We start from the raw sequence: 24,389 nt of genomic DNA, 5'->3' as shown, positions 1-24,389 counted from the left end.
GGCTTAGTGATGGTGTGCATAGAGGTGTGAGTGATGAGTCTACAGTACAGTACTTGTCTTCATGTAAGGTTGACGAGTAAGTTACAGTACAGTATACTGTATGGTGATTGTACGAGAATGATGACACATTGACAACTTTTAGCAGACTTAATAACACTGAGTGTGATGCAGTAAGTTGGTGTACAGAAAATAATAATACTGTAGAACCAAACTGACACAAGTACATACAGGTAATATGTTTATTACATCCTTATATCCACTTTATACAATTATCAAATTTATGGATGTCTCTTGGTCCTGTACTTTTTGGTATATATATATATATATATATATATATATATATATATATATATATATATATATATATATATATATATATATATATATATATATATATATATATATATATATATATATATATATATATATATATATATATACAGTTGTACCCCACTTAACGCGGTCAATTGAACCCAGAGGGTCCCGCGTTAAGTGAAAACCACGTTAAGTGAATAACAGAACATATGGGATTAATTCCAATAGAACCCAGCCCGACCCCCAAACTCCACTTTTTGACGACAAATAACTATGTTGTAGTAAAAATAACATCTTAATTTTATGATGGTACATGCACACAATTAATACTTAAGAGAAATAGAGAAATACAGTCGCCAAGTTAATGTCCATTCAAATAATGGACTCAACTCCCTCCCCCTCTTCTCACACTACACTCACTGGCTCTTCCCTCTGAGAAATTTTTTGGGGAAAACCAGGTATAGTAATAAATAATTCCTCAAACTAAAGTTAGGATAATATAATTGACATTGCTGGATTCCTTGTAAGACCAGGAATATTTTGAATATAAATGTCATATATTTTTCACAAAAGATAACATAATTACCTAGAGAACAATTTTTATCTAAAAATTGTATGTTTAATGCAAAATATATGTTGTTTATATTCAAAATGATCACCAAATTATAAGAATTCCAGCAATGTAAATTATATTCTGGCCGGATAATTTGTATGAATTTTATGAGCTAAAACAAATATCTACAGTTAATAAAAAAAAAAAAATATTCTTCAACACTATCTGTCAATCAAAGTACCCCACCTTGCCTCCCCCCCTCTTCCAACCTCGCGGTCAGTCCCAACCCTCCCTCCACCTCCCACCAATCCTCCATTCAAGAGTTTTTAACATTTAGTATTAAATAATACCTCAGATTAAAGTTAGGATAATATAATTGACATTGCTGGATTCCTTGTAAGACCAGGAATATTTTGAATATAAATGTCATATATTTTGGACAAAAGATAACATAATTACCTAGAGAACAATTTTTATCTAAAAATTGTATGTTTAATGCAAAATATATGTTGTTTATATTCAAAATGATCACCAAATTATAAGAATTCCAGCAATGTAAATTATATTCTGACCGGGTAATTTGTATGAATTTTATGAGCTAAAACAAATATCTTCAGTTAAAAAAAAAAATAATTCTTCACCGGGTAACAGATGGTCGGTCGGTCGGTCGGTCCCTCCCTCCCCCCCACCCCCCACCCCCCACCAACCGTCCCAAGGAGATGTGTGGGATAACCACTAAATTTTAATAAATAATACCTCAAACTAAAGTTAGGATAATATAATTGACATTGCTGGATTCCTTGTAAGACCAGGAATATTTTGAATATAAATGTCATATATTTTGGACAAAAGATAACATAATTACCTAGAGAACAATTTTTATCTAAAAATTGTATGTTTAATGCAAAATATATGTTGTTTATATTCAAAATGATCACCAAATTATAAGAATTCCAGCAATGTAAATTATATTCTGGCTGGGTAATTTGTATGAATTTTATGAGCTAAAACAGGCAGTCAGGCAGGGTGGCGGGTGGTGCGAATCTAAAAATAGCTCTCGAGCCGGACACTCACCGCGTTGCTGTGGAAAAATCCGCGTTAAGTGAAAGTTCAGCTTTGGCAAGGCACCGCGTATATGCGAAAACGCGTTAAGTGAAAGCGCGTTAAGCGGGGTAATACTGTATATATATATATATATATATATATATATATATATATATATATATATATATATATATATATATATATATATATATATATATATATATATATATATATATATATATATATATATCCTCCCCGACTTACGACGGGGTTAGGGACCCAAATCCAGGTCGTAAGTCGAAAATGCCTAAATAATACATATAAAATCTAAAATGGGTGTCTCTTTTTCTTCTCAGCACCACAAAACTTTCACTTATAAGCTTGCCAGCCATTTCAAAGTGAATTACAAACGAAAATTTTGTGTGTGTACTGACGTTGGGACTAAAAAATACGTAATTTGACAAAATTTTGGTACAACTGAGGCAGGTCGTAAGTCGGGGAGGAGCTGTATATACTGTATACATGTGTGTAAAATAAAAACAAATTCAATAATGACACATGTACAGTCATTCCTATTTATTTCAAATTACGTACACAATTATATTTACAACATATCTTTACATTGAAAGGGAAGGTATGAAGCTCATGATCGTACAACCAAAGCTCCTGATGCACGGAAAACTTCCACACCTTGATGTAGTGTGCAAACTCTTGGAAACTCTTGAGCCAAGAGGGTCTCTGCAAACTAAAATAAACTCATTTCAAATTAAGAATAGATAGAAACAATTCTTTGGCTGAGTGCAAAAAGGGCCAATGTCAAAAAATGCCAATTTATACTTTGGCAGTTTTTGACTGGCCCTTTTTGCACTCAGCCAGAGAATTTGAAAAACTAAAGTATAAAATCCCATTTCAAGGATGGGGAAGAGACAAGTGATCTGTGGGATCACCTCACCACAACGCTCCCTGACACAGCCCACCTGCATTATAGTACCAAATTCCTCTCTAACACAATTAGAACAAATCTTGAGACTAAAACTTTTTATATTTATTTTACTAGCCATAAATATATGATCTCGTGCCTGCTGCCTAAATGTATATACAGTAATGGGAGTGTTTGTCCATGCAAGATCAGATGCAAGATTTAGATTCTATTAGGCGTATTTTTCCCGCACGGTTTAGAAATTAATGAAGTTTGATGGAACCGTTCACACAGAGCACATATGATAGGCACTCACCCCACGCCTGTACTTCCAAACTGTGGGGTGAAAAAACACGCCAAGCATTCTAGAATTCTTCACATGGCAATGGAGTACTGTATCTCAGACGAACACGGTTTTCCCGTTGCATCTCTGGAAGGGGGGGGCTGGAAGTGTCTGTGATTATTTTTGTCAGATGCTGGTTAACTGAAGCATGAAAAACACACCCGTGTGAATACATGCCTTTTCACATGCGTGAAATTTCCTACACGGGACAAACACGTTCATGTGAAGCAAGGCTTAGACTCTCAGAAAGTTTCCCAGCAACCAGAAACATTGCGGGGATGTGTGATAGTGCCCATTACGTATTAGGAAAAATTACAGGGATGGGGAATTTTTCTGGTTTGAGAGAGTCGTTTTGTTTCCCGGAAATCTTTTATCCATGAAAGAGCTCTGCAACAATTATTCCAGCCAACAGGGAGTTTACTGTATGTAATAGGGCAACTCCACCAAGGAAGTTAAGAGAGCTTCCATATCACTAGTCTCTCCTCCTGAGCCACAAACTGAGATATTATATGTCAAATCTATGTTTCATGGTCTTTTGGTCATTTAATAAGTAACCTGTAAGATATTAAACCAGCTAGGTAAGGCTTGGAGGAAGTAATGTATTAAAGAACCACCATAAAGCACCTCAGTAGGAAGTATTTACCTCAAGTGTAAAGACAGTTAGTAACTAAAAATACATGGACAAGTATAAGTTCAAGTAAGACAGTTAAATGATACTAGTGAAAAGTGTGCCAGACAGCCAGTGTGGACTGATGATGTACCAGTAGGTCTTGGGACCTCAGGTCTCGTTCTCAAACACCTGTGGTCTCAGATTTTTTTCTCAAGACCTTTTGACACCAAATTTATTGATCAATTTTCAGGCCAGTTATAAGAGAGTCATCAACCGGTTAAGTCTGGGTTCATGTACGGAGAGATACTTTCCCTCAGGGCTGTGAAAAGTTGACCATAAGTAAGGATTTGTTAGTTTACAATCAATTTTTTTAAGCAAGGTGACCCAAATTAATCTGGCACTGACCATCATAACTTTGTCTCTAGTGCTCTGGCAGTGTGTGTAATCAGCCATGAAAGGAAAATACAGTAATAAGACCCCATACATAACTGAACATAAGAAAATATGCTGGGTATGTTGAGGTTTCTTAAGTGTAATGAGCATTTTTCATGTTTTAAGTAAATATAAAAATAAAGTACTTGAACAAGATCAATTACCGGTAACTTAATGTAGTACTGTATATATAACCCCAATAAATGAAGAAGAAGAAGCAAAGTTTAAATACAGCACAGGTATTTAATTACTGTATTGATATTTATATACTGTAATGTAATTTATATATGGTGATTGGTTCTAATTGGTGATTATTTCCAAGTTTTTTTTTTTTTTTTAGATAATACTGGCCTTCCATCAACCAGGGATTTCAACCCCTCAAAAAATATGTTCTTGTTTTAACCAAGAGCCTGATTCTTTATTAAAATAGTTATCCTAAAAACTCAGCTTATGCCCAGGCATACACTGCACAGCTGACCCTCTTACAACACATTTTATTTATGTGTTTTGGCCTTACAATGTTTTGGGCAAAGGTCAGTTACCTTGCACTGGTAGGTGATGTCCGTGAGACCAAAACAGAAGCATTGGCTATATGATGGGTGATAGGTAGAGCACTTGCCTACTGAGAATGTTATTCAGTGAATAAATATTAATTCTTGGTAAAGCAATACATATCTTTGTGCATGAATAACAAGAGTTAAAAATTTCACCAAGAAATGAACTCTTCTTAGACAGTGAAACAATAAGTGCAAAGAGAGCCCTAATCTATCTATTATCAAACAGATTATAAAATAGAAAATGAATCTGGAGGCATTATAGTACTCAAGTGAATGCTATTCATTTATATATACTGTACATATGGTAGTCTCTAATAAGGAAGTTGCTTACCTTTACTACTTGCTCCCAGTTGTTGCGAGATCCCATAACACAAATTATTTTACCACGGTAGGAATTGAGTATATCAGTCTGGGAACTGGGGTTTAACAAGCCTTCAGATGTTATTGAGGACTCTGCAGGCAAGTTTATTGCATCTGTTAACATTCCACGGGCAAATCTGATAACAATATTAAGGAAATTCATAACATACAGTAAACATTGTTGACACAGTGTGCAAGAACATTACTTACACTACCTCCTGTATGCATTCCCTTAAAAATTAATTCTGACAACATTCATAATTATCATCATGCAAATATTACAGCCATTTTCCACACTTGTATTCTGTACTCAAACCAGATATATTCTTACAGAATCACTTGAACTGTCCAAGGAGAAGGTGGTGGTCTAAAATGTGCCCCTTGATATCTTGATAAGTACTGCTTGCTGGGCCATGGTGTGAGGTGAGGGTTAGGTTGTCAAATGTCTAAGAATTCTACTATTGATATATTGGCAGCCTTGAGTTTGATATGTGGTGGGAGACATTAACCATACAGTACATCCACGTTATCACCAATGAAGGTGAGGGATTCAGGATCATAGTTCTGTCATAACCACAGAAGGAAATAAACTCACTTCTATTAAATGATTGTTAGATTTGCCCCATGACACTTATCTTAGTGTGCCCACATCAATGACCTTGCATTTTATTCTTGTCTCCATCAATATACAGTGGTCCCTCAGTTAACGAACACAATTCGTTCCAGAAGGTCGTTCGTTAACCGAAAATTTCGTTAACCGAAACCATTGTTTCAGTGGGATTTTGGATAATTGGTTCCAGCTCACCGAAAATTACATACAAAGTAGAAAAACAATGCAGTAAAGTACACTTACTTTGAGGTGTGTATGTAGAAGGCTCCTGGTTGATGATGATGATGGGAATTAGAAGTGGGGGTGGAGGAGAAGGGAGAAGAGAAGGAAGTGGGGGTGGAAGAGAAGTCACCCCATGCTTCATGCCGCTATTTCACCCATAAAATTTTAAGTTCACTAGATGTAATTCAAGATTATTTTCTTTAAATCAACACTGCACTGCACTCTATATTGTCAATATGTTAAATAAATTTCAGAATGACCAATAATTGTACTGTAAAAACGTAAAAATACTCTGTGTTCAAGAGACCCACAAGCAAGATGTTTCCTCCACTGAACAGAGACACAAACTGAGGCCTTGGTGGGTGAGTGAAGTGGCTGATGGGCACACCAAAAACAAGTTCCCTGTACTGTAATTATGTTAAATAAGTGTTAAAATGACTAATAATTTTAATATAAAACTTGGAAAATTATTGAATAGTACAACCTTCTTGATATTTACTCCAATTTACAAATGTAAGCCCTAGAACCGATTTCTGTATTGGCGGACTAATCTTCCAGTTGGTGAGCAAACCAAAGCATGTTGAAACATTTTCGTAAGAATTTCGTTAACCGAATTTTTACTCGTTAACCGAAATGAAGATTCTTATGGAAGGTAATTCGTTAACCGAGGGACCACTGTATAGTCCACCAAACCTCCATCTTGTCCGTTACCCCTTTTCTAAGTATACATATAAATTTCATTCTTTTCATACCATGTACAGTATTCCAACCAAGAAACCTTTCAGTACAAATTTCTATTAGACTCTCTAATTCCACTACTTCCTGGCAGTCCATATTTCCCCAACAATCCACTCCACCTCCCTGTCACAGAATATTTCCTTTAAATATCTCTCACATGAAAATTTCAAAGGTATTTTTCATGCCTTGCCAGAACTTCTTTCTTTACACTTGATTTTTTCCTTCTCTGGCATAAATGTGATCACCATAACCTATTGTTCTTTCTCTACCTTTAAGGTGATCAATAATATTTACACAATATGCACATAACATCATTTAACAATACAGTACTGCCACACCTTTTTTCATGCCCTTTCTCCCCCTGAATATTTTTTACTCCCTTCACTTGTCCCCAGCTCACCTCTCCTTTGTCCCTCAACTGTGTTCTGTACAAAATCAGGATATTCAAGTTCCTTTCACCTGTCATAGTTCAGTTCAGTCTAAGCTTATTTAACCACTGAAATTCTTCTATTTTAGTAATGTACAACCTACATCTTAGTATTTTACTAGTGCTGCTTTCAATGTAATGTGTTCCTTGTAGGTGTAATGTGCTCCTTTCAAATGTACAAGGTGAAGACAAATATATAAATTAAAATTAATCCTAACAATAACCAAGAAACTAAAGTTGTTGGTAAAGGATACTCATCAGGTGATCGGATATCTACCACTAAAACTTTCGCTCGACCACTTCGACTTCTCTTGTGTGCCAAAAGCTCTAGTAAGTCAGCACCACAAGCTCGAGGGCATTTTTCTCTCTTAAGTTCAACCACTGGTACTGCATCCATCACCTGTAAGAAATGTTAGATTCATGAACACTGTTCAATTGTAAAATAAAAAATAAAAAAAAATAAAAAATAATTAGCAAATTAAAATTTTCCCCTCAGAAAAGTTCTCTAAATTTCTATAAAATAAAATTGAACACAAGAATACAATTTCAGAATCATTATCATACAAGGGTTAATTATCTCCAAAATGTAATTAACAGTAGATCTCATACCCAACCAATGTGAAATGGAAGCTCATTCCAGATATCCTATTTTGCATCTACCAGTAAGCCTGTAACCAAGCTGCTCCTATCAATATAAAAACCATTTTGGGATTAGGGTAGGGTTGCCATATCTGAACATTAAAGAAAGAGGACGTTCCCGAAGACATCATGCCCCCCCCCCCCCGCCTGGCACACACTTTGGCGCTATGTAACCTTGATGCAGCCGTAACCGTTTTATGTTCTGGAAAAGTACAACAAATCGTAAGCACTAGCTGTGGCACCAAGCGACAAACCCACAACAAAGACTAAGATCAAACACTGTCACTGTAGGTTAAAGACTGGCCAACAACCGGTCACCGTCATAGTCGTCGACACACGTAAATAATAAAGCGAAAGTGGCTAGATTATGGTTGAAAATTGCTAAAATGCCTTAAATGCAGGACAAGAAAAACAAATGCTACAGTGTAAAAAAAGCCATAAGAAAAAATTGGTATACTTTCAACATTTCATTTATGGCTGTAATAGCACTAAATACAAAAAAAAAAATTATAATAATGCGCGTGGCTGAAGAACAAGGAAAAGAAGTACATGGCACTACAGGTTACCCCAAAAACTGCAAGCAGCTAAGTTGACAACACCGTACAGGCGTTTACGTGACTTATCAGCTGACGAAAACTGAACAAGATCTCTACTGTTTCCACCTCCCCTCTCACAATCTCTCTCTCTCTCTCTCTCGTCATTACAGTTTCATGTTTCTTTCCGTGGAGAAAATGATGGAAGCTGAAATTCCGGACTTTTGAAGAATTTTAAAAATTCCTTCCGGATGAAGATTTCGAGACCTAAATGGAGGACATGTCCGGGAAAATACGGACGTATGGCAACCCTAGATTAGGGAAATAGACTAGTCCCTTATCTGCATGTTTTTGTCATTGTACAGGGTTTGGTGACATATTCCATGTTATGTCATTATATATGTAGTATCATATTAATATCTTGCACAAAAATTTTCATGACAAATTTGTGCAGCTATGGGACTATTGTACCTATAACCAGGAACACATGTTTTCAAATTGAAGTCAATATTAACCCAAAAGTCTTCTGAAGGCCACAAACATTGCTGCAAGATCATGAAAGTAAAGGAACTGCTTGAGAAAACTGATGGGGCACACCTGATTCAATAATTCACAGGGGCACACCTGATTCAATAATTCACAGAAGAGCAAATTATTTAAATGTGTGCAGTATGCTATTTCAATTTGTACACTCTAGTGAAAACAGACTGGCACTCCAAAGACTTTGAATGGATGTGCAAATTATTAAACTAACATGTCTTTTCCTAAGCCAAACTTCAGTAGTAATCATATATTGAAGACAATTATCATCTGCAATTATCACCGAACTGGATGTTTGTTTCCATTTTGGTCGAGGTTGCATGAGGTTATAGATGTGAAAATTCACAATTTATGAGACACAATGACAAAATGCAAGTTTTGTTTACATACTTTATACTGTATCTATTGATAGCATCTATTTTGTGCTCCCTTAAACATTCACTAAGGTTGTGACTTCAGCACTACAACATCAACTGGCTTTCATATGCAGGCAGCAGCAGTGTTTTTTTTAAAGTATTTTTACACCTCCAACACTTCCAATGCTCTCAACTGCAAGGTTACACTGCACAACATCAAGATCAGGTGTCAAAGTTTGCAAAATACGTGGAAAATACCTAAAGGAACCCGATAGACCTCTACATAATGAGCTTCAAGGCCCTAGTTGAAGATACTGCCAGCTGAGGGTGATTCAGTCACCATGACAATGTATGCATTTGGCCTGTCTATGCTCCAATATACATTAAATTATGAGACAACCAAGGTCCAACAAGTACCATACACTGATGACCTCACAGGAGCAGGAAAAGTTGAAGATATAAAAAAGTGGTGGGACCTAGTAGCATCATGTAACCAAGACAATAAGTGTTGATTATATAGTGGATGTAGTGTAGATGGTAGTGTAGTGAATGTAGTACTGATGATAGTGTATTTGATGTAGTGTAGATGACAGTGAAGGACCTAGAGTACATGAGGTGTGAAGTTGCATCAACTGACTTATTTAAATAACAATATAAAGACGACAGCCAAATTGACATCAGAACTGCACTGAGAATTTAGAGCAACTTAATGTGTTTTGTGAGTTCGATAAAAGAAAAATATATCATATGAACCATTGGGAATGTCATCCAAACCTCTGCACCATATACAGTACAGGTATCCCTTGCTTAACGATGAGTTCCTGAAAAACCTGACATTAAGTGAAATTATCGTTAAACTGTACTGTACAATATAATAAATACTGTACAACAAGAGGCTCACCAAATCTTGACAAGCCTCAGTAAGGTGAGGAGATGAATTAAGTTTGCTGGGATCTGGTCTGGGTCGTTCATGTTGTCGAAATGTCACAGATGGGGGAGTAGAGCAGAACACTTGAACTGATTCACGGACAACTCGTTCCATATCAATGTCTGTGGATACAACAGAACTCGGTAAATTAGAAAAGAATCTATAACCACAGGTAACCACAGATACAATTACTGTATCAAGAAAGAATATTTCAATTGAAGAGATCTTACAACTCGTGCAAGATACTGTTTTATTTTCTTCTGTTACATCAAGACAGAAGAAAAAAATTCTTTGAGCAATATTTTTCTAATCTGAGGAGGAGAGACAATTTTTCACACTACAGGTTAACCTCTCTTATCTGGCAACCTTAGGAACACGGCTGTGCTGCATCATAAACCTACACTACACTTAGTTTAATGCCCTGTAGTGTCATGGGTTTCTTTATATGCAAATTTGACACACATCAAAGATAATAAAATTCATAAATAAACAGAGAAATCTTGTTATACATTGTACAGATATACTGTACGTCATTTCACGCATATTGTATGTCGCTAAGAAATATAGGAAGAAATTTTCATTATATGTGTTTCACATACACATCGTCTGCATCAACCACTGTTCTATACCAAGTCTGTGTGTATCTTATTATTAGGCATAAATAGTGTTAAAACATCTAATATAATGCAAAAATAACAATAATAAGTAATAAAAATTCCCAGGTAAATGTAATTACTGTAAATGGAAAAGTGAATGCTTGATCCCCATTGCACAGCTGTTCATCAACTGACCACCACCAACATGCACCAGCTAGCCAGCATATCCATCGTTTTTCTTTTCTTTTTTTAGGGAGAACAGCCCACCCGGGCACAGGTCATCAACCCACAATGGGGCCGGGGGGAATAAGAGTAAAAAGAAATTAAAAATAGAAGAGAAAGGCTATATTAATCTACACCATGAAGATGCTGGAAAACCAGCTCTTTGAAGTGGGACAGATTATTATCATTCAATGATATTAAAAAAAAAGAAGCATATAATAACCAAAGGATACATAAAGGAATACATTAATATAACTTGTGGTAATGAATGATTTATTGAGAAGCGTGTATGTGTCATATTATTTCTCATGACCAATAGTAAACTGTTGTTCCTTAACTGCTCGTCTTGTTTAATAAATTCTAATTACCAGTACACTTTTAAAATACTGCAACACTCTTTTACTGTTTCTTGATTAAAGGTGTCTATATGCTATGAATTGGTGGTAAAATAATTATCAAATACCTATAAACACACAATACCAGCAGTTGGATGAGAGAACACGGCAGATGTTCTCTAGGTACTCTGGTTTCCTCCTGTACTAACACTGGACAATTCAGATCATGAAAAAAACAGAACAACTAGTAAGCTGACTACTGGTTGAAATGATAAACTGTACAGTATATACAACTCTTTCAGCTGCAGCCTAAATAGATGAATCACTATTGAACTTGAGTCGTTTATTTGAAGTGATGTTTTATTTTACAATTATAATTTTGTTTTATGGGATGATTATAGTAATTTGAATGTCAAGAAGTAATGGTAGAACTACTTGTACGTTCTGTTAATATGAGGTTTGCAGGAAAAATAATTTTTGTAACAATGCCGTTAATTGGGAGTATTTGGTCACTGGAATGCCAGATAAGAGAATGATCTGGCCTTCGCTTTCTTCATTAGATTTTAAATTTATTCCTTCGTTTTGCATTGAGTCTTCATCACAATTCAGTATCCTCTCTCTCATACTAAAGCTCCCAATACAGTTATTTAGTTCTTCCCAGTCTATAAGGTTCTCAACAATAATAGTATATATATATATTTTCTCTGAGTTCTATTCAACTCTACAAATTCTACATGTACTGTATACAGAACTTACCTGGCATATCAGAAAAAAGAAGAATACATTCATTGAAGCCAAATTGAAGAAGTCTATCTTTCAACTGTCGTAAAAGTGCCACTCCTATACATAATGGCAGAGATGCTTCGCCTAAAAGCAGGGTATCCCATAACAGGAAGATCTTTTGGAGTGGAAACACATCTGTACAGGAACAACACTGGACTGTATCATTGTTGTTACTTATATTTTATCTGAAAGTAATTTGTAAACAATAATATGAATGTTATTCTTTCTGCTTGGAACAAATAGGGGGTTATTTTTTTGTTGAAGCATTCTAAAGCTATGCATGGTTTCACAAACTAAAGACTGATGCTTATGTCATGAATGTTCAAGTGATTATGCGTATAATAGTAGAGCAACATAACAGCGTGGGTTCACTTGGTTCACTAAAGTTCGGAAAAAAAAATTACTTGAATACAAAATTTGTTATTCATTTTCTTGAAATGATACATACGTGTGTACATTGTGAGAAACCAAGGAATGGCATACAGCTCAGGTATGAAGCCAATGTTATCCAGATGGTTAAACAGTTGTGGGTCATGGAAGGCAATCATGTGGGAAAACTTTGCCAAGTATTCTTGTATCACAGCACTGTTGTCCCTCAAGAAGAACTTGTGTAGGTATTTGTCGATAAACTGAGACAAACAAGCATATGCCAAGGCTGATAAAATGAGAAACAAGACTGTTAGTAAACTTTCACAGTAAAAAGGTACCTGATTAATTTACTAATTTCAAGCATTACATCATGGTATGGCACAGAATTTATTCTTTATATTGTAGAAATTTTACATTTGAAAATGGATATAAGGGTATACCTCATTATCCCATTACTCAATTAAGAAAGTTTTAACCTTCATTGTTGAAGTTGAGATAAAGGAAAGGTGCACAGAGGGAGTCCAGTCCTTGCCAATACACTAAATGAGCATGTGAGACGACCCAGGCTTTCAGAACACGTGTAAATTTGGCATGACCTTGTGGTGATGACAGTAACTCATCATACTGGTGGCATCTGGGAATATCAACCTCAATCTGTTGAAAGACATAACAGTAAGTTTATATATCATCCAGTCTTTTAGTACAGTATAGTGTAGTTCTTATAATATGAGAAACAAATAAATGCACACAAAATTCTCATTATTTGATGGGTTGTCTGTATAGTATTTACATGCCAGTATTTTACAACACTAATCAATTTATATCTATCTCAACACATACAGTACATATACCTATTAGTATATATATATATATATATATATATATATATATATATATATATATATATATATATATATATATATATATATATATATATATATATATATATATATATATATATATATATATATATATATATGTACATATATATCAACTCATGCACTGTACTTGTCTGTCTGTTGGGGTTGGCGTTTCCTTGTCAATCTGTTGGTAAGTCTGTGCCACAGGACCATCGACCCCAAGAAGTGATGCCCAAACCAGTGCTCGGTAAAATGGAGGGGTGTCTTTTCTAGCTTCACGCAGGATACTCTCTGCCTTGAATGGGTATGACTGAGACAGAGAAACAAATTAAAATATTGTACAATGCAAACTTTTAAAATGTTTATTGAATATTTTGTAACCAAAGTATTTCATGGTCCGTTACATAAACTGCACTGCACATATAAATCTAAACACTACTCATATACATGTGACCAGGTTTTGTCATGAAAAAAAACATCCAATAATTGGTCAATTTATTGGAAAGAAATACTGCTTTATAATTATTCATATATTTGTTTGTACTGCACAACTGATGTGATGTGACAGCTGTAATACAGTAAATTGTGGCAAAACTGTCATACTGGATAACTTCAGTGGTACCCACAACTAAACCCTTTTTTATTTCTTTATAGATTTACAGAATTTTATGTTTACACAACACCCGTAGAGACACAGCAACCTGACAAAAATATTGGGGCCAATTTTAAGAAAAATATTACATACAGAAACCTTTTTAACTATTAGATAAGAGAGGGAAGGCTGTGGCTAGTTTAATCCACCATTGTACTTGATGAGTAAGTCTTTCATGGGTCCAATGTTAGTGCAAGAGGAAACTGGAGTGCCTGGAGATGACCTATGATGTTTGACAAGTGCCTGGAGATGACCTATGATGTTTGACAGAGTCCCAATGGATAAACGAACTTTTGCAACTGACTTAGGAATCAATCTCAGGATGCAGTGGTGAGGAAAAACCAAAACACTACAAGTCACCAATCAAACACAGTACAGTATCTGCAGGACACTTGCTGCCAGTGTGAATACAAGCAGTGAACTAATTGTATCAGTAAAACCCTGTACAGTATTTTATTATGGAGCGAGCACATGGTGATGTGATTGTTGGGATTTGCTGTTTCTTCAACCTCAAATGACAAACGTCCGCGTCCAATTTGAAAGGCTAATCGTACCTTTGGTTATACTGTACTTTGAAAGGCTAATCGTACCTTTGGTTATACTGTACTTTGAAAGGCTAATCGTACCTTTGGTTATACTGTACTTTGAAAGGCTAATCGTACCTTTGGTTATACTGTACTTTGAAAGGCTAATCGTACCTTTGGTTATACTGTACTTTGAAAGGCTAATCGTACCTTTGGTTATACTGTACTTTGAAAGGCTAATCGTACCTTTGGTTATACAAGTACAGGTTGAAACTCTGTGGTCTGGCACCCTTGGGACCTGATTGGTGCCAAACAAAAGAAATTGTAGGACCAAAGAGTTACAATCTGTACTATAGTTTGAAGAATGTAACAAGCAGCCTTTTGTCACTAGATATGAGGAAGCTACTACAGCATGAATCACCTATGGAGTCCTTAATCATAGAATAAAGTTTTCTACTCATTACTTTTTTATCAAAGAAATTAAAAAGTCAGCTGTCAATATTCTAAATCAAATATACTAAACACTAATAAGGTAAAATAAAATAAAAAGAATAATGATGCAAACTTTCCTGACCTGGAGTAATCTTTCAAATATGAGCAGACGGTGAAACTGGTACTCCACATCTCGTTCTCGTATTACTAGTGGAAGTTGACTTGTTTCCAGTTCATCTGTACCACATTCCCTGAGAAAATGCATTTTTAAAACATTATAAAGTATACACATACTTTATTACATGAAGATAATAAGAGAAATAAATGCAGTGCTTATTTTACAGGATATCAATGTACAGTGTTATGGTACTATAGTACAGTGGTCCCTCGTTTAACGAACACAATTCGTTCCAGAAGGTTGTTCATTAACTGAAAATTTCGTTAACCGAAACCATTGTTTCAATGGGATTTTGGGTAATTGGTTCCAGCTCACCGAAAATTACATACAAACTAAAAATAAATGCAGTAAAGTACACTTACTTTGAGGTGTGCATGTAGAAGGCCCCTGGTTGATAATGATGATGATGGGAATTAGAAGTGGGGGTGGAGGAGAAGGGAGAAGAGAAGGAAGTGGGGGTAGAAGAGAAGTCACCCCATGCTTCATGCCGCTATTTCACCCATAAAATTTTAAGTTCACTAGGTGTAATTCAAGATTATTTTCTTTAAATCAACACTGCACTGCACTATATATTGTCAACATGTAAAATAAATTTCAGAATGACCAATAATTGTACAGTGACCCCTCCATTAACGAACTCAATCCGTTCCAGAAGGTCGTTCGTTAACCGAAAAGTTCGTTAACTGAAACCATTGTTTCAATGGGTTTTTGGGTAATTGGTTCCAGCTCACCGAAAATTTCCTAAATTCAACAAAAATGGTAGTAAAGTTCACTTACTTTGAGGTGTGTATGTAGAAGGCTCCTGGACGATGATGATGATGATGGGATTTAGAATGGGGGTGGAGGAGAAGGAAGAGAAGGCATTGGGGTGGAAGAGAAGTCACCCCATGGCGCCATTTCACCCATAAAATTTTAGCTCTCTTGGTGTAATTCAAGATTATTTTCTTTAAATCAACACTGCACTGCATTATATATAGTCAATAAGTAAAATATATTTCAAAATGACCAATAATTTGCTTGGAAACACAGAAAAAAAGCGTTTAGTTGAAGAGAGTCTCAAGCAAGATGTTACCTCCAGTGAAAACGGAGAGAGACTAACTCCTGTTTGCTGTGTTTAGAGGCTGGATGCCGCCTATTAAACTAGTCACTTTACCTTCAATTATGTTCAATAATTGTTAAAATGACTAAAAAATTGAATATTAAACTTTTAAAATTATTGAATAGTATAAACTTCTTGATATTTACTAAAATAGTAAGGAATTTAAGCCCTAGAACCGATTAATGTATTGGCGGACTGATACTAAAGCTGGTTGCCCGGTCAGTGCAAGCGAAAACATGTTGAGGTCGGTTTGTAAGAACTTCGTTAACAGAATTTTTTTTCGTTAACCGAATTGAAGATCCTTATGAAAGGCAGTTCGTTAATCGAAATTACGTTAACCGAGGTGTTCGTTAAACGAGGGGTCACTGTACAGTAAAAACGTAAAAATAGTTTATGTTCAAGAGAGCCACAAGCAAGATGTTACCTCCACTAACCAGAGATACAAACTAACGCCTTGGTGGGTGAGTCAAGTGGCTGATTGGCGCACCAAAAACAAGTTCCCTGTACTGCAATTATGTTAGATAAGTGTTAAAATGACTAAAAAATTTAATATAAAACTTGGAAAATTATTGAATAGTACAACCTTCTTGATATTTACTCAAATGGGAACGAATTTAAGCCCTAGAACCGATTACTGTATTGGCGGACTAATATTCCAGCTGGTGAGCAAGCAAAAACATGTTGACATGATTTTCTAAGAATTTCATTAACCGAATTTTTGTTCGTTAACCGAATTGAAGATTCTTATGGAAGGTAATTCGTCAACCGAAATCTCGTTAACCGAGGCGTTCGTTAACCGAGGGATCACTGTATATGCAAAAAACCAAGTACAGGGTATTTATTGTTTGCAAGAGGTTTTTAATCATTAACATCTGGATGAAAATACCAAGCATAGGTTAGGTCTAGTTAAAAAACAAAAACATCCTGCCGCCTTTGACAGTTCAGAAAAATCTTCTTTCTCAAATATAAGGAAAATAGTTAATCAACTTGTAGCATACTGACTTGCCATGAAGATCACTATACTGTATGACAGTCTGTATTTTTACTCAATAATGAACTGCAGTCATCTCATTACAGTAATTCATCATCATCACTGTTTTCCATGATTATCTGAAGGTGGCTCTCCAAGCTGTATGGTTTCTTGAAGTTTCTCTCATTAAGTCCTGATCTCAGAAGTCATTTTTCACAACCTCTCCCCATGTCATTTTGGCCAACCCTGGCTCTCCTCCCTTCTACATCAAATTTCACTCCACATGCCCAAACCATATCTGCCTATCTAGATGAAACCTCACCAACGCTCTCAATATTCAGCCACAATCATAACTCTGAACACAGTTTCTTATCTCCCAACATCATATTACACATCCATCTTTAACTTGCCATGCTTCACTGCTATAAAACAACTCACTTCTTATGGCAACTATATACATTTCTTTTCTTTCACATGAAAAGAAAAACCCTCTCACCATCAATAAAGGCAATGGTTCCCTAAACTTCCTCCAGCCACTTTTGACTCTTGCAACTGAGCTAGCTTCAGCACTGATAAGTCATCCAGGTAGTAGAACTCATTCAAACAGTCCAAGGGATTTCCAATGTTGAGCAACATCTTACAGTCTGCCATTTACTCTACTGCATCTCTTGTGTACCCAACTTCCACACTCGCTGCACATTACTGAAATACTGCATTGTCCAACCCCTTCTTACAGACAACACGTGGCCATTTTCCACCACAGTCCTTCACCCAAGCCACTAATCATTACTTTTGTCTTTGCCACATTTAGTCTCAACCCTTTTGGCTTTATTCCATTCTTCCACTTCTTAAATTTCACTCCTATCTCTTCTACACAATCTGCCATCAACACTAGTCATCAATATACAATAACAGCCAGGGCAGACCAGTGATACACTTTGATAAACAGAAGGTGACTCAGAACAGATCTTTGATGGTCTCCTACTTTTCCTGAAATTCCTTAGCAATGTTTGCACAGTTTCAACAACAGCTGTATAAAGCTTGCCACATACAGTACCACTAAAGTATCATGTTAACTAACCCAACAAGTTTTACATCAATCAATATCTTTAGCCTGAAACTGAGGCCACATACTGTACTTTTTTACCAGACATATTTCCTGCACCATCCTAACCCTAACCAAGCAGCTTTGAGAGGTGTAAGACATAACCACCGTCAACCTTGTCACACTCAGCGAACTCCATTAAATATTCCATAAAGTTTACCTCATCATACATTTGTCTGTAACAATATTTAGGAAGGCTGCATGTTTTTCTCCTGAGACTAGTTATTCATGAATATATTTTGTACACTTACTGATTAAGGTCATTCAGAGACCTTTAATACTTGCATGCATCATTGTTAGGACCATGATGAAATGATCAGCAAAAAGATGAACAGACCCATTTCAGGGCCACAAGAGTATATTTGCATGTGACTGCATGGGGGGGGAAGCTCATAACCCCTGGGTCTGAGCCTACCTACCTGGCATGAATCCACACTGCATTTCATTAGCATCCACTCTCTCTTTTATCAATTTCTAAATCATTCTTTCCACAGCTTTCATAACTTAGAATGAGAAGAATTAAGCATGCTTACCCTTGAGTAATGAGAGGATAATACTTCTCAGGAGGAATGTGAGCTAGTCTGTTACGCAGATTATGTAGTGGCAAGATGATTGTGGTCGTTTCCAGCAGCTGACGACGGTGGATGCCTCCCCCAAACACCTCTCCCTCTACCACCATCACACTGAAACATCATTCCATTCACTGTTATAGGAGTCCTGATTGAATAATATAGGAGATAATGTCAAATATTAATTAGCATTACTGATCTCCTTTACTTTTCCCACACTTAAATAATATTCAAACTAAGGTATTAACTACGCCGTTACGCTTACTTCTGAGGTACAGAATAACATTGTTTTAAACCTCATCCCAAACAACAATTAAAGCAAACTATGAATGTCTTCAACATCAATCATAAACAGTAAAATGCCAAAAATTTCCTTATCCTCGAGACTGACATGGTGACGAAGTTAATAATCTTCTCAAGTAATGGTCAGGTTAAAGCATGCTTTAAATGGACCCTGGGACCATGACACTGTAAGAGCCCGTGTACATCATATCCACAAGTATGAAGGTAGATATGGCCACAGACACAGTAATAAAAATACACATAAGGTACAAAGAGCTGTTTTGTATTATTTTCATCATCATTTTATTACAGTACAGTACTTCCAGCTACCTTCCTCCTCAGACCAAGACTAATTACTCGTATATAATGTAATCCAAAACAATGTCATCAACAATTAGCTCCCTAGAAGTGTTCTCCAATTTTCTGACATTACAAATCCTACAAAGGGAATACAGGGTATTAAGTTCAGTACCCAGTCCTGAGCTCTGAACATTGGTCAGGCTGAACCTATGTACAGGTACTGTACTGTACTGAACTGTACTGTACCGTACTGTGCTGTACCTTAAAATGTGACTAATAAAAATTGAGTTATAATAAAGTAAGAGTGAAACAAATAATCTAAAAACTTGTGAAACCTTTAATGTGCTGGAAATTATACATACTGTATACAGCATACAGGGGGTCCTCATTACATGTTAGGGATGTGTTACCGAGAAAAGCGACTTATAATGAAATGTTTTATAATGGGTAATTTTTCTCGATAAGAATCAATGTAATTAGGGGTATAAGTGTCCCAACATATACAGTAATACCCCATGAAAGCTCTGGACTTTCAGCATATCAGTTTACAAGGGGTAATTATAATACACTATTGTATAGTACATGATGTAGAGATACATTCCTGACAACATTATTTCTTGCCTTTGAGTCATACATGATGGCTCAATTTTACCACTTGTACATTTAGACAACTGATCTGTGAATATACTAGGGCATATGGAGATGCATTATACACTACAATACTGTTTATTAAGTTCTGGTAAATACACAACAATATTATTGACTAAGTGCTGAAGACAAATCCTGTGGTAAGCACCAACCCTCTTGAGCAGTGACAACAAGGGTGCTTGAGAGATAGTGAGTGCTGGCAACATTGTTAGGGAGAGTGGGAATGATCAGCTGTTACCACTCTGTCAATAAGAGACTGGGAGTATAATACAACACAATAACTCCTCTAAGGTTGAGTGTGGGATTTTGGGGGGTAAATTTTTTTTTTATTATATGATAATGATTTATTAACCCAGCACTAAATGAACCTAAATAACATAGGAATTATGGTGAAATTGCACACTGTCGTTATGAAGGGATCACGAGCTGACGAGTATATGAGTGTTGTCCTCTCAGTCCAGCCAGCACTCTCTCCCTCCTCCTCCACCACCTCCTATCCCCAGCTACACACCCAGAATTAGATATGTAAATTTTTTCACTCAATTTCTTTACATGCAAACCTTCCATTGTATAAGAACTGAATAAGGGTTTCTAAACTTTAATTTTTTGGTGTTGGAACACATGTGTGATTTAAATGAGCGCGGTGAGGTATACAGTAGTCCAGCGAGTCATGGTGTGTTGCCAAACTGCCTGCTATTCTCAGGTACTCTCCATCTCTCACACAGAATATACCCCTACTCTCTCAACCTTTTTTTTTATATCTACAGTATATAGTATTCATTCATAAGGCACACTAGCACATTGAGATGACTTTTCTGCAAATTCTGTGGTTACTTACATATAACCAAATGGTATATAGCGTAGTCGAGTCAGAGGTGACTGATGTATTTTGGTGTTGTAGAATCTAAACTTAACATTTGTGAGGCACTTTTATTACTTATTATTGTTATTTTTGCATTATATTAGATGTTTTAACACTATTTATGCTTAATAATAAGATACACACAGACTTGGTATAAAACAGTGGATGATGCAGACGATGTGTATGTGAAACACATATAATGAAAATTTCTTCCTATATTTGTTAGCGACATACAATATGCGTGAAATGAAGTACAGTATATCTGTACAATGTATAACAAGAGCCCCCTGTACAGTGATCCCTCGGTTAACGAAATTTCGGTTAACGAATTACCTTCCAAAAGATTCTTCACTTCGGTTAACGAGCAAACCCTCGGTTAACGAGCAAACCCTCGGTTAACGAATTCCTTACGAATTTTTCCTAACATGTTTTTGCCTGCATTTGGCTGCCCACCAGCTGTAGTATTAGTCCGCCAATACAGTAATCGGTTCTAGGGCTTAAATTCCTTACCATTTTAGTAAATATCAAGAAGGTTGTACTATTCAGTAATTTTAAAAGTTTTATATTAAATTTTTTAGTAATTTTAACAATTATTGAACATAATTGAAGTACAGGAAACTATTTTTTTTTTTTTGCGCGCGAAACAGCCACTAAACACACCAAGCTTGGCGTCAGTTTGTTTACAGGTTCAGAGGAAGGAACATCTTGTTTGAGACTCTTCAACATAAACACTTTTTTCTGTGTTTCCAGTCAAATTATTGGTCATTATGAAATATATTTTACATATTGATAATATATAATGCAGTGCAGTGTTAATTTAAAGAAAATAATCTTGAATTACACCAAGTGAACTAAAATGTTATGGGTGAAATGGCAGCATGGGGTGACTTCTCATCCACCCCAATGCCTTCTCTTCTCCCTTCTCCTCCACCCCCATTCTAATTCCCATCATCATCATCATCAACCAGGGGCCTTCTACATGCACACCTCAAAGTAAGTGTACTTTACTGCATTTATTTTTAGTTTGTATATAATTTTCGGTGAGCTGGAACCAATTACCCCAAAACCCATTGAAACAATGGTTTCGGTTAACGAATTTTTCGGTTAACGAGCAACCTTCTGGAACGAATTGTGGTCGTTAACCGAGGGACCACTGTATACTGTACAGTATGTATGTACCCTGTATAAATAAATGTGAACAATAACCCTGAGCATTACCTTGGTAGGGTAAGTATGGCTGGTTTGATTCTGACAAGTTTTTGTTTCTTCAGTTCTTGTTCTACGTTGCCACCAGCCAGCTGCCACAGATGATACACCTCCCTCATAGGACGTTCACACAGTTGGTCTCTCCTTCCATTTCTGTCAATAAAATATAGGTATTGAATAAAGTACATAATACAGTGAGCCCTTGATTCCTACACATGTTGTTGGAGTGTGCTGTAAATATCAAACCTATGGAAATCAAAGTCAAAAGTCCAGTCAATATAACAATAACAAACCTACCTACTTCATAATAATTAAAGATAATACAGAGTTTTTGCCCTACTTACTCTATGTGTGTGTGTGTGTGTGTGTGTGTGTGTGTGTGTGTGTGTGTGTGTGTGTGCAATTTTTTCAATAAGAATTATAAATTGACCAGGAAACTATGTTGTGGTACTGTACTGTACTGTTCAGTATGTTGTGATACTGGGTACTGTGCTGTACTGTACAGTATGTTGTGATACTGGGTACTGTGCTGCACTGTACAGTATGTTGTGATACTGGGTACTGTGCTGTACTGTGCAATATGTTGTGATACTGGGTATTGTACTGTACAGTATGTTGTGATACTGGGTACTGTGCTGTACTGTACAGTATGTTGTGATACTGGGTATTGTACTGTACTGTGCAGTATGTTGTGATACTGGGTACTGTGCTGTACTGTGCAATATGTTGTGATACTGGGTATTGTACTGTACTGTACAGTATGTTGTGATACTGGGTACTGTACTGTACTGTTCAGTATGTTGTGATACTGGGTACTGTACTGTACTGTTCAGTATGTTGTGATACTGGGTACTGTGCTGTACTGTACAGTATGTTGTGATACTGGGTACTGTGCTGCACTGTACAGTATGTTGTGATACTGGGTACAGTGCTGTACTGTACAGTATGTTGTGATACTGGGTACTGTGCTGTACTGTACAGTATGTTGTGATACTGGGTACTGTGCTGTACTGTGCAATATGTTGTGATACTGGGTATTGTACTGTACTGTACAGTATGTTGTGATACTGGGTACTGTGCTGTACTGTACAGTATGTTGTGATACTGGGTACAGTGCTGTACTGTACAGTATGTTGTGATACTGGGTATACTGGGTACTGTGCTGCACTGTACAGTATGTTGTGATACTGGGTACTGTGCTGTACTGTACAGTATGTTGTGATACTGGGTACTGTGCTGCACTGTACAGTATGTTGTGATACTGGGTACAGTGCTGTACTGTACAGTATGTTGATACTGGGTACTGTGCTGTACTGTGCAGTATGTTGTGATACTGGGTACTGTGCTGTACTGTGCAATATGTTGTGATACTGGGTATTGTACTGTACTGTACAGTATGTTGTGATACTGGGTACTGTGCTGTACTGTACAGTATGTTGTGATACTGGGTATTGTACTGTACTGTACAGTATGTTGTGATACTGGGTATTGTACTGTACTGTACAGTATGTTGTGATACTGGGTACTGTGCTGTACTGTTTGTTTAGGTAATTAGTGTTAAAACATTTTACTTGCATACCCAGGTTGCATTTCCACTTATATTTTCCTTTATATCCTGTGATACCGCTGTGATGGCCTCTGTTTTTACATATCAAATCTTAAATGAAGAGATTAAATACTAGGTGGCTCCAGTATATGTGCTTAATACGCTATCAGTCTCCTTAGCCTCAAAGGGGACATGTAATGATGACCAGGCTTGTTCATAATGATGTGGTGAGTGTTGTTTATTGTGGTGTAGGTATAGTATTAGTGTTAAATTTTTTTTTTTTTTTTTTGGTGATACATGTGGTTGTTGGACTGGCTGGGGATGTATACCATTAAACCCCATATTATAATTATTCTGATTTATGATATTTCGACCTGTGACGGTTTTTAGGACTGTAACCCCATCATAAAAAGAGAGAAATCTGTACATACTCCTTTTTATAATGAACTGTATTTCAAACATTACCTCAGTCTTGGTTTCTCATCTGTTTGCGTCTGCTGAGCCGAATCATTATCAGGTACAAGCGGATAGTCAGTAAGGTGATCCCCTTCACTTTCTAACAATCCCAGCTTGGCCTAAAAGTAAAATATTCTTATAAATATTACATTATTTAACATCAAAACCATTGTACCGCTCATATATGGTAAAGGAACAATAACTTTTAACATCTACAAGGAATAAGTAATATGGTTTTAATACCTGTACTCATATGTACTTAACAAACA

General features: G+C 36.2%; 1 protein-coding gene across 1 annotated transcript in view; it reads right to left on the bottom strand.

Annotated features, from left to right (window-relative positions):
• Positions 1 to 2,456: 2,456 nt before the first annotated feature.
• Positions 2,457 to 24,389, bottom strand: part of LOC121856045 (TBC domain-containing protein kinase-like protein) — a 35,023-nt gene continuing 13,090 nt past the window's right edge. The window contains exons 9-20 of the mRNA XM_042351317.1: positions 24,130 to 24,239; positions 22,131 to 22,271; positions 18,785 to 18,934; positions 15,042 to 15,150; positions 13,440 to 13,601; positions 12,908 to 13,085; positions 12,511 to 12,717; positions 12,036 to 12,197; positions 10,100 to 10,248; positions 7,385 to 7,530; positions 5,105 to 5,270; positions 2,457 to 2,657 (exon numbers count right to left, since the gene is read on the bottom strand). Coding sequence (XP_042207251.1) covers positions 2,556 to 2,657; positions 5,105 to 5,270; positions 7,385 to 7,530; positions 10,100 to 10,248; positions 12,036 to 12,197; positions 12,511 to 12,717; positions 12,908 to 13,085; positions 13,440 to 13,601; positions 15,042 to 15,150; positions 18,785 to 18,934; positions 22,131 to 22,271; positions 24,130 to 24,239 — 1,782 coding nt within the window. The 3' untranslated portion in view covers positions 2,457 to 2,555. The remainder of the gene's footprint in view (positions 2,658 to 5,104; positions 5,271 to 7,384; positions 7,531 to 10,099; positions 10,249 to 12,035; positions 12,198 to 12,510; positions 12,718 to 12,907; positions 13,086 to 13,439; positions 13,602 to 15,041; positions 15,151 to 18,784; positions 18,935 to 22,130; positions 22,272 to 24,129; positions 24,240 to 24,389) is intronic.

This window comes from Homarus americanus, unplaced genomic scaffold, assembly GCF_018991925.1.
Source record: "Homarus americanus isolate GMGI-L3 unplaced genomic scaffold, GMGI_Hamer_2.0 scaffold1024, whole genome shotgun sequence".
Lineage (NCBI taxonomy): Eukaryota > Metazoa > Arthropoda > Malacostraca > Decapoda > Nephropidae > Homarus > Homarus americanus.
This window is presented reverse-complemented; position numbering and strand designations above follow the sequence as displayed.